The sequence below is a fragment of the Lipotes vexillifer genome, unplaced genomic scaffold (genome assembly GCF_000442215.2).
Source record: "Lipotes vexillifer unplaced genomic scaffold, Lipotes_vexillifer_v1.1 scaffold402, whole genome shotgun sequence".
Lineage (NCBI taxonomy): Eukaryota > Metazoa > Chordata > Mammalia > Artiodactyla > Lipotidae > Lipotes > Lipotes vexillifer.
The window spans coordinates 3115410-3126741 of NW_006798409.1; the positions used below are offsets into that span (position 1 = coordinate 3115410).

The 11332-nt window shown below is 42.6% G+C and overlaps 1 protein-coding gene across 2 annotated transcripts in view; it reads left to right on the forward strand.

Annotated features, from left to right (window-relative positions):
• Positions 1 to 7964, forward strand: part of PIGP (phosphatidylinositol glycan anchor biosynthesis class P) — a 10947-nt gene extending 2983 nt beyond the window's left edge. For both annotated transcript variants that reach the window (XM_007470492.1, XM_007470491.1), the window contains 3 exons: positions 3519 to 3591; positions 5549 to 5667; positions 7772 to 7964. In XM_007470492.1, coding sequence (XP_007470554.1) covers positions 3519 to 3591; positions 5549 to 5667; positions 7772 to 7902 — 323 coding nt within the window. In that variant the 3' untranslated portion in view covers positions 7903 to 7964. The remainder of the gene's footprint in view (positions 1 to 3518; positions 3592 to 5548; positions 5668 to 7771) is intronic.
• The last annotated feature ends 3368 nt before the right edge of the window (positions 7965 to 11332 follow it).

The window sequence follows — 11332 nt, forward strand, 5'->3', positions numbered from 1 at the left end:
AAAGAGCCTCCCAGAGAAGAGCCAGTGCAAAAGCCCAAGGAGGCATGGAGGTCAGTAAGGTTGAAACCTGAGACAGTGAGGCAGAAAGTAATAGGATAGAGGAGGTCAGAGGCCAGTACCCAGCAGTCATAATGAAACTAGGTGGTGGTTACTCAGGGGTTACATGAGTCTCTCTGTACATTGAAATATTTACTGATTTAAAAAACTAATTGTCTTAATCTGTTCAGGCTGCTATAACAAAGTACTGTAGACTGGGTAGCTTAACCCATTGACATTTATTTCTCACAGCTCTGGAGACGGGGAAGTGCAAGATCAGGATGCCAGCATGGCTGGGTTCTTGGTGAGGGCCCTCCTACGGTTTGCAGACAACCACCTCCTTGCCGTATCCTCACGTAGTAGAGAAAGAAAGGACACTAATCCCATGATGGAGACCCCTCCCTCATGACCTCATCTATACCTAACTGCCTTCCAAAGGCCCCACCTCCAAATCCATCACATTGCGGATTAGGGTTTCAACATATTAATTTGCGGGGGGGAACACAAATATTCCGTCCATCACAGTAGTTATAGATTGTGGTAATAGCTTTGAGGGAAATAAAGGGAAATGACAGGGAGTAATGAAGGTGTGGTAGGTGGGACACAGCTGGGAGAGCAAGTGATTGGGGAAAGCCTCTCTTAAGGTGACATAAAGCAGGCTAAGGAACCATCTGCATTGGAAGAGCCAAAGGAAGATCGTTCCAGGCAGACAGCACTCGCTGTAACTGCAGTGACCCTGCGTCCGCAGGGTTGTTTGAAGCACAGAAATGAGACACTGTCCAGAGCCAGAGCATAGTGCGTGAGGGCTGAACATTGGAGAGGCGGGCCGAGCCAGGTCGTTCAAGTTCTTGCAAGCCCTAGGAAGGATTTTCGATTTTATTCTAAGGGCATCGAAGGATTTGAACTGGCAGGTGATAGGGTCAGATTTGTCTTTTTGGAAAATCTCTCGATGCTGTGTGGAGAATGACTGCTCCAGTATCTCTTTCTTCAGGGTTGGAATGACTAGATCCCACTCTGAAAGCCTGGGAGTCGTCTTCACTTGTACTTTTCCTTCTCCCCCAACTCATTCATCTGCTGCTGCCACTGAGCCTGCCGGGGTCTCACTTCTTCCACAGATTCATCCTACATGCAGCCGTCACAGTGACACACTTGAGATCCAGACGTGAACTCCCCTGATTAAAACCTCTCGTTGGAGCCTGGATGGTTATTTCTCTTGGTAGTCTGCTGTAACTGTAAAGTTACCAACAAAATATCCAGTTGTTCCCCTTGCCCAGAGCATAAAGTCCATGTTCCTCGCCCAAGGTCTTCCCTGATCTGGGACCTGTTCACTTTTCCGGCTGGTTTCTCCCTGCTCAGAGCCTCGTACTTTATGCCCAAGCCACTCCATGCTGCCTGGGGTTCCCCCAAATATGTCGCCTCCACTTCATGTCATTTCCAGTGCTCTGGCTGCTGCCTGTAAGCGCAGTGCGAAGACATTGCTCAGGTTCTCATTCCCGCTGAGTAACGTTTAGCTGTGAGACCTTGGGCAAGTTATTTACATTCCCTGAGCCTCAGTTTTTTTCACCTGTGAGTAAGGATTACTAGCACACACCTCAGAGGGGTCTGGGGAGGGTCCAGTAAGATAGTGCCTGGGAAGTTCCTGCCACTACATTTGACTCGTTTCTCTCTCCCACATGACTTTGTGAGAATAGAGACCATGTCTCATTTATCTATATAGCCTCAACCTTCTCATAGTGCCTGGCATATGGCAGATGTACAGTAAATATTCATTCACTTAATTAAACTAAGCAAATCATTCCCATTTATGAATTTGCATTTGTTTCCCCACTGTTTGTATTTCTTTTTTTTAATAAATGTATTTATTTATTTATTTTTGGCTGCATTGGGTCTTTGTTGCTGCACGTGGGCTTTCTCTAGTTGCAGCGAGCAGGGGCTACTCTTCGGTGCGCGGGCTTCTCACTGCGGTGGCTTCTCTTGTTGCAGAGCATGGGCTCTAGGCACGTGGGCTGCAGTAGTTGTGACACGCAGGCTCAGTAGTTGTGGCTCCCGGGCTCTAGAGCACAGGCTTATAGCGCAGGGGCTTAGTTGCTCCGCAGCATGTGGGATCTTCCTGGACCAGGGCTCGAACCCACGTCCCCTGCATTGGCAGGCGGATTCTTAACCACTGCACCACCAGGGAAGTGCTGTTTGTATTTCATTAATCTTGAAAACTCAAGCTCCACGCCAGTTCTTTGCCAGCTTTTCCCTCTGCCATCTACCACACCAGCTCTCTCTTCAGATCCCCAGCGCTCTCTCTGTGGTGGTTGCTGGGAACACTGTTTTCTCATATTTCCTTCCTTCCTCTCATCTGCAAGCCCAGCATTTTCATCTGGCTAACCCCCTATTCATCCTTTAGGCCCCAATTTAATGACTTCTCCAGGAAATCTTTCCTAACCATTCACATCACCGCCACTGTGGGCTGAGGGTCTTCTTAATTTGTTCTGATATCCTCTTTTGTTACTCGCTCATTAGCACTTATCAGAGTGTATTGAAAACACCAATTTATTCTTCTCTATTCCTTGCTCAATTTTAAGCTCGGAGAGGGCAGAGGCCATCTCTTTCAGGTTCACCATTGTATCACACACTCCTGACACAGAGAATTCCGTAATACATATTTGTTGAGAAAAATGTTAATCCATCATCACAGGCTTGAAATTTTTCTCTGCCACTTACCTTGGACAGAGGATGTAGCATGTCTGAGACTCCAGTTCCTCATCTGTAAAAATGGCTTAATACCTACTAGGATTGTTTTGAGGATTAAATGAAATAATGCATGTAAAGTGCTCAGAAGTGTTCTTAGCCACATTGAGTGCTCAGAGGTTGGCAGTTGTTATAATAGAGGGAAAACAGTAAAGGGTGCCACAGAGACCCGAATTGAGGGAAATAAGATTGTGCTCTAGGAGATAAGGCATGTTGTGGATCAGAACAAGGGTAGATAAATTCACCTTTATGCCCCTAAATGTCTGTAGTTATTTCAACCCTGTGGGGATGAAGTGTTGAACACCGACTACGTATAAAGCAAATTGCTAGGTGCTGTAAGGATTACAACAATTACTAAGGCATGATTTCTGCCCTTAAATTGCTTAAAATACAGTGTGAGTAGTGGAAGTTAAGACATGTTTTTTAAAATAACTAAGAGGAGTTTAATGGGTATAGAGTTTCAGATTCACAGGATGAAATAGTTCTAGAAACCTGTTTCACAGCAATACAAATATACTTGACACTACTGAACATTACACTTAAAATGGTTAAGATGGTAAATTTTATGGTTTTTGTGTTGTTTTTAATTTATTTTTGGCTGCGTCGGGTCTTAGTTGTGGCACGTGGGCTCTTGCGTTGCAGCCCGCCAGCTTCTCTCTAGTTGTTTTATCTGAACCTTGATAGATTGGATGCATGCCTTACTGACCTTTTTTCCTTTTTTTTTTTTTTCCCCTCTTCTGCAGTACTATATCTTGTGTGGGCTTTTATTCCTGAATCTTGGCTAAACTCCTTAGGCTTAACCTATTGGCCTCAAAAGTAAGTTCAATGTATTTCTTAAATAAAGTAAAAGTATATCAATGCTGTTTTGAAGGATCAGGTTTTTTCTTAAGACTTATGCAAATCTTATATTTATTCTTTTAAGATCCATAAATAGCCATATAGAAATTTAAAGCTTTTTAAAGTTGATTATTGATACGCTTCTATTTAAAGATGGTGGACTAAATGCACATCTTTATCTCTACTTCCTCCCAAAATCTTGTTAAAATAAGCCCATAGAAAAAAATAATTGTTAAGCTATAAACCCACAGGAGCAAATAACGGGATAGTGGAGGTGTATCAATAAAATCTTGGGAAGTGGATTGCAGATAGGTGAGAGGTGACTAACTGAATTTCCACTTTCCCACATTGCTAAAGCAGGGAAGCCAGCCAGAGCCTCTGTGCCCACAACACAGAGAGGCCCAGACATTGGAGGTACGGGTACCTCTTTAACATGGTATTTCTGGGTTGGGCTGAAAACAGTGTTTAAAGAGCATTCAACCCTCAAATCCCCCTCCTCAGCCCTTAGAGCTGGAGACCAACCCTCCCCTGCAGAAGACAGGAGTTTTATGCTCTGGAAAGGCTGAGTGAGAGTCTCTAGTCTGGGGGACACTAGGTCTAACTAGGCACGTTACTGAAAACAGGGATCAGTGAAAATCTGCATTTCTGAATAGTGAGATTCCTCCCAAGCACCTTTCCTCACTAGGCTCTCAGGCTTGTGGTTGGCAGGCTTATACCACCCGCCTCCTCCCAGCAAGATAGGAGGGTCCTCCCTGAAGAAGTTGACCAGCTCAAGAGAAAGGGTCTCTAATTTCTGATAATTAGAGATCCTCCAATGGAATGGCCAGGTCTCCCATAGTGTGCGTCTCCAGTTGGCCATCCCAGCCCACATATGCACAGTGCTTCCAATTAGCTTGTTAGTAGTTCATCTTTATATTTTTATATTTTTATGTCTCCCTGGCCGCCTCCCTGCCTTCATCTTTACATATGAATGGGCAACTTATCAGACATTAAAAGAAAGCCTCTAAAATGAAATACAAGAGAAAAAAGCAAAAAAAGAAAAGAGAAAAGAAACTTGAAGAAAATGTAGATAATGCAAAGAGCAGAAGAAAACTTTAAAATAAAATCCTCAGAGATAAAAAAAAGATTATAACTATGAAACAACAGGATGCTATAAAATAGGGAATGTTCAGAGAATTACTGCATTTGGAAATTATGGTAGCCAAAATTAACATTTTGATTGAAGGTTTAGAAGAAACACCAAAAGTAATCTCCAGAAAGTAGGACAGAGTACAGCAAAATAGAAAATAGAGAAAAGATGAGGAAAGTATGACAGCAAAAAAGCTCTTAGAAGTTCCAGAAAGAGAAAACAGTAGGGAAGAAATTATTAAATAATGCACCCAATAAAACGTGAGGTAGAGCATTTGATGTGTTTAACTGTATTAAGAGGCATACTAGATTCTATCAGAATTTGAGGATTGAGTATTGATAGGTACATGGGAAACCAAGCAAACAGACAAAAAGTAATTAATTTCCAGGAAAAACAAAAAATTGTACAAGAAGACATATAATAATAATACGTTACAGTTGCAAATATTATTTATATATACATCTTTATCTCCATATTAGGATGTTCAGAGAAAATGTCTGAAGTTTATAAAGTCAAGAAATAGTAATAGGAGTATGTTATGTAGGAAGGTGGAGGTAAACACCAGAAGAAACAGCTTAGGTGCTGAAGGTGTTTCCTACTGGGAAGAAAGACACCAGGGCTCAAACAGGGGTACAAGATACCAGCTTCACTGTAGGCCAGTAGAACTATTGGACTGCCTTTTAGGTACATGTATTATTTCAGTCAAAGCTAAAATTAAGTTTAAAAGTGTATTAACTTGGTGATGAACTGTAGAGAACTGCAACTTTTTAGGAAGTCTGCTACCTACTTTAATATTCTTTTCTTCAGATACTGGGCAGTTGCACTGCCTGTGTACCTCCTCATTACTGCAGTGATTGGTTACGTACTCTTATTCGGGATAAACATGATGAGTACCTCTCCACTCAACTCCATTCATACAATCACAGGTAAATTTATATCAAAGGAAAGTGCCGGGGGTTGGAGGAGTCGGGTATTGACACTTTTGTCAAGAAAAGCAGGGACTTCCCTGGTGGTCCCGTAGTTAAGACTCCGTGCTCCCGGAACTTCCCCGGTGGCGCAGTGGTTAAGAATCCTTCTGCCAATGCAGGGGACATGGGTTCGATCCCTGGTCCGGGAAGATCCCACATGCTATGGAGCAACTAAGCCCGTGTACCACAGCTACTGACCCCACGTGCAGCAACTACTGAAGCCCACGTGCTCTGGGGCCCATGTGCTGCAGCTACTGAGCCCACATGCTGCAACTACTAAAGCCCATGCACCTAGAGCCCGTGCTCCACAACAAGAGAAGCCACCGCAATGAGAAGCCCGTGCACCGCAGCAAAGAGTAGCCCCTGCTCACCACAACTAGAGAAAGCCCGCACGCAGCAATGAAGACCCAACACAGCCCAAATAATAATAATAATAATAAATAAACCTAGATCATTAAAAAAAAAAAAAAAGGCTCTGTGCTCCCAGTGTAGGGGGCCCAGGTTCAATCCCTGGTCAGGGAACTAGATCCCGCATGCCACAATTAAGAGCCTGCATGCTGCCACTAAAGGAGCCCACATGCCACAACTAAAAAGATCCCACATGCTGCAACTAAGACCCAGCACAGCGAAATAAATAAATAAATACTTTTTAAAAAGAAAAAGCAACAAAGAACAGGCTGTAGTAATTGACACACATCAGCATAGTAAAAAAAACTGGGAGAAATAAATACGATTATACCAGAGGAAATGTTCACATGGCACAAATAAGCTGTCATGAATATGCTGTTTATTACACTAGTTAACAGGTATATTTTCCCATAAAAACCACAAGTATGTAATATGTTCCTTGGCAACTTTGCCTGAGAGAAACTTCTTTTATCCTAAACAAGCTGTGTTGATCAAGGGATGACAAAGAGGTCCATACAGACCTTGTCTAGGAGGAGGAATTTGGGGGTGTGTATCCTCAGGATCACTGTGTACACCTGACCGCAATTAAGTGTATAGAAGAGCCACAGCATGTTTTCTGTAGTTGTTGTTAAGTTCTTTTATTTCAAGTCTAAAGATTAAAGTAGATTCCTGGGAGTTCCCTGATGGCCTGATGGTTAGGATTCCCGGCTTTCACTGCTATGGCCTGGGTTCAGTCTCCTGGTTGGGAAACTGAGATCCCACAAGCCGCGTGGCATAGCCAAAATTAAAAAAAAAAAAAAGATTCCTGAACTTGCTTGGATTCTAGGAAGCAAAGTATTTTTAAAGTTCTGGTGTGATTTTTTAACTTTTAGATATTGCTTTTCTGATAACCTACTGTGTTCCCTGCATACTTGGCTGGAATTACAGCAAATAGACAATTTGTACAAAGAGGGGAAATTGTTAAGTTTGCATGAATGATTGTACCAAATGATTGGGGTGTTGATATAATTCTGTTCCTATGAGAAATGTACAAATGGGGCTTGAATCATCATTTTACAGTTGAATGAAATATTAATATTTTTTAATTTATTTTTGGCTGCATTGGGTCTTTGTTGCTGCACGTGGGCTTTCTCTAGTTGTGGCGAGCGGGGGCTACTCTTTGTTGCAGTGCAGGGGCTTCTCATTGCAGTGGCTTCTCTTGTTGCGGAGCACGGGCTCTAGGCTTGCGGGCTTCAGTAGTTGCAGCACCCGGGCTCAGTAGTTGCGGCACACAGGCCCTAGAGCATATGGGCTCAGTAGTTGTGGCGCGTGGGCTTAGTTGCTCCGCGGCATGTGGGATCTTCCCGGACCAGGGATCGAACCCGTGTCCCCTGCTTTGACAGGCAGATTCTTACCACAGCGCCACCAGGGAAGTCCCTGAAATATCAATTTCTTACCCAAGTTAGAGGATGCAAAAAGTACTTGGCTGATTTTTATTCTAATTGGGACATTTCTTCTAAAGAGAGAATTTAAGGGGCCTTTTAATTATGTTAAACATGGTATTTGTCATTATCCAAACATTAGCCTAGTAAACTATGTGGTGGGTTTCCACAAACCACAGAGATTGTTGAAGAAATTCCTTGGGTAAACAGAGCCTTTTGTCCTCTTCTTACAGATAACTATGCCAAAAACCAACAGCCAAAGAAATACCAAGAGGAGGCCATCCCAGCATTAAGAGATATTCCTATTAGTGAAGTAAACCAAATGTTTTTTCTTGCAGCCAAAGAACTTTACACCAAAAACTGAATTGTACATAGACCACTACCAAACATTTATTACAAATTTTTGATGGAAGAATTTCGACCATAGTAATTTTGACTGTCTTTCTGATTAATATCCAGTATTGAAATGTTAAAAAAAAGGAAAGAAAAATGTAAGTTGAACTTCTCTTAGATTAAGTTCTATTAATATTATAAATGTTATCAAATAGTAGTTACTAATAGAGTAAATAAAATACTGCATTACCATATGGCAAGTGTCCCTCCAGAGAGGCATTCATGTTGTAATTTTCAAAGGGCAATTGTGTCCTTCCCACTGTTTGTTCTTAGAAGCCCAGAATTCAAATTCTTAGGTTTAGGAGAAGGGCACATTTAAAGTGTGTATCTCCCATCAGATTTGTGTCTCAGGGACGACTGCTTTAGATGGGGCAGTCGACGAAAGCTGCTGTGAGGAGGCAGTTGGGGTTGAGGTTTGATTAGCAAAAACAGGAGCCGTCACATAAAGATTAGAGGGTCAGCAGGGAGCTTCCAGTACGGAGCAGGCAGGACAGAGACCTTGGGTAGGAAGGAGGGAAGGAGCGTGGTGTGTCCTACGGCCAGGAGGCCAGCAGGGGGCCTAGCGCTTGCTGTGGGAGGGTGTGAGGGCTATGAGGACCAGTGTAAGAAGTCTGGGTTCATCTGTCAGTGTGATGGGTTTGAGGCCCTTCACATACTGAGCCATTAGGAGGCTTTGAGGAAAAGTGTGTCACGGCCTGATCTGTGTTTTTTAAAAGCCACGGGGAGGAGTTCCCTGGCAGTCCAGTGGTTAGGACCCTGCGCTTTCACTGCAGGTTCGCTCCCTGGTTGGGGAATTAAGATCCCACAAGCCACTGGGTGCGGCCAAAAAAAAATAAAAGTAAAAGCCACTGGGTGGTGGGTGGAGGGTAGGTTCAGGTGGGGGAACTGGGGACAGGGAAGAGTGTGGAAGTAGGGAGACTGGTCAGGAGACGATTGCATTAGTCCAGGCAGAAAATGCTTACCGCATAGAGCAGAGTGGTAGCTGTGGAGCTGTGCAGGAGCGCGTAGCTTTGCAGCATTTGTTGGAGACACAGCTGACTGGGTAGATGGATCTGACTGTACAGGGTAGGCAGGCTACTGAGAGGAGTTGTGATCAAGAGTCATTCCTAGGTTTATTTGAATTACTGAACTGAGTAGATGATTGCACCTTCTACTAAATCAGGCAGATTTGGGGAAGTGCAGTTGAGGGGGTTGGAGGATTTGGTAACTAACTATGGATTAGTTTGAGCAACGCTGCCGTATTAATATCTGGGTATGTCTCGTGTAAGATTAAGAAGCTTAGATAGAAATGTTTAAAAGAAACAAGCCACCCATAACTTAGCAGGAGTATACTCACAGTTGGCCAGGGGGACCAAATCTAAATTCATCTACCACTCAATGCCGCCTATCTTTTGATAACTTAAATCTCTACCCAGGTTTGGAGCCACACATTTTAATTTATGCAAACTTAACTATATTTTCTGTATTTAAAAATAAAAAAGGAAAGAAAGAAAAGAAAAAGAAACTAATAATTTTAAATAGTTGGGAAAACTAGGACTTCCATTTCAATAACCATATCCCTGCCCAGTAAGCATGAGATGGATAACGTGAATCTGCTGTTTCTGTTCCCTAATGAGTCCCAGTAAGGGTAAGGGCACGTCACCACACTGAAGAGCAGTTTGAGGCGACCAGCCAACTCTGTCAAGGGTAGAATGGTAAATAAGTTGTGTCCTGTTTATACAATGGAAAACGACACAGCCATGCAAATAAGAAACAAGAATGAAATTACTGCTCTACCTAGCGACGTGAGTGAAATTCACAATGTTGGGCATAAAAAGCCAGATATAAAGGAATATATATATATATATATACACACATATATATGTGTGTGTGTATATATGTGTATATATATATATACTGTATGATGCCATTTATATGAAGTTCAAAATCAGGAAAATAATTTTTAAACCTATGGTGATATATATTAGAATAGTGGTATTAACTAGGAGGCAGCATGAGAGAATCTGCTGGTGATTCGGAAATGCCCTACATCTTGATCTGGGTGGTAGTTACCTGGGAATAACGTATGTTTAGGAAAATAGTTATTATCATTAAGATTTGTGCACCTAATGTAAGTTATACATCAATAATGAGGTAAAGAACAGTACTGTGCCCCATCCCCAGAAATTTTGATTCATTGGTCTGGAGCAGGGCCCAGGCCGGGGTAATTTTTAATGTCACCCAGACACTTACAACAGGCAGCCAGGGTCAGAACTTCTGCCTTCATTGATTGGACTTAACTGACCCTGTGGTCAACCAGGGCAATGGCCATTCACTTTGGAAGAGAAAGTGGCAGTTAATAGAGCTGTCCTCTTCCCACCAAACTGGGGGCTACAATTCCTTTGAAGGTCATGATCAATTTAGTGCACCTGCCGCCTTATACTCATAAAGAGTAAGAGACCCAAAGAGTTTCTGTGTATGTGGATTATATTTAGAAATTAAAGTAGAAATTTTAAAAATATTTGTTTATAAATAATAAACCTGTTACATTTTGTTGTATTTAAGTAACATTTTATGAAAAATAACTATATTTTCCAGAACAAATTTAGTGAGACAAGTAGAATTGTTTAACATTTTTGCAAATCTGTTTAACATCTGGCTTAAAGGAAGACAGCTGGGTTCTCATATCTGCATCTGCATTCTGTTTTGGTACCACATGCTACAAAGCCTCTGGAAAACTCCACTGCATACTCACAAGAGAGTGAGTGTGAAGAAGACAAATAGCATCTTATTATTATTATTATGAAGATGGTTTTGACATCAGAGAACCCCTGAAAAGACTACACTTTGAGAACCACTGGTTAGTGGACCTCAACTAGAGTGTATGTGTGTGTACTAGAGTAGAATACATTATAGCGGAGCACATTGCACTTGGTAAATATCTTGATTGAACACCTTTTGTGGTCACTTCAGATCCTGTCTGTCCCACGTCTTATTCCAGCCACTGATGCTGCTTTGACCAGATCCACACAGGTGCCACCTGCCAGTGCACCCTGGAAGCAGGGGGAGTTGACACCATAGGACACCATGGGCAGGTGTTAAGCTCCCAAAGAACTGGTTCTGAGCTGCCTTTCCTGAGCTCCAGGCAGGTCTTACGAGCTTGAGCTATGGTTACCATGGCAATGGTGAACTCAGTATTGGCTCCTTGTCTTTGTTTTGCTTCCTTGTTCCCACTCCTCCCTAGTGTCACTTTTCAAATAAACTGCCTACACAAGCCTTTGTCACAGGCTCAAGCCTTTGTCACAGGCTCTGCTTTCAGGGGAACCCTGGCTGACAGGTTTGTATTTTGTAAAAATGTTGCTTCGGTTATAGGGCCATGATGTCTGATGCACTTCCCTGCTGCATCTCATAAGTTAAGAAAA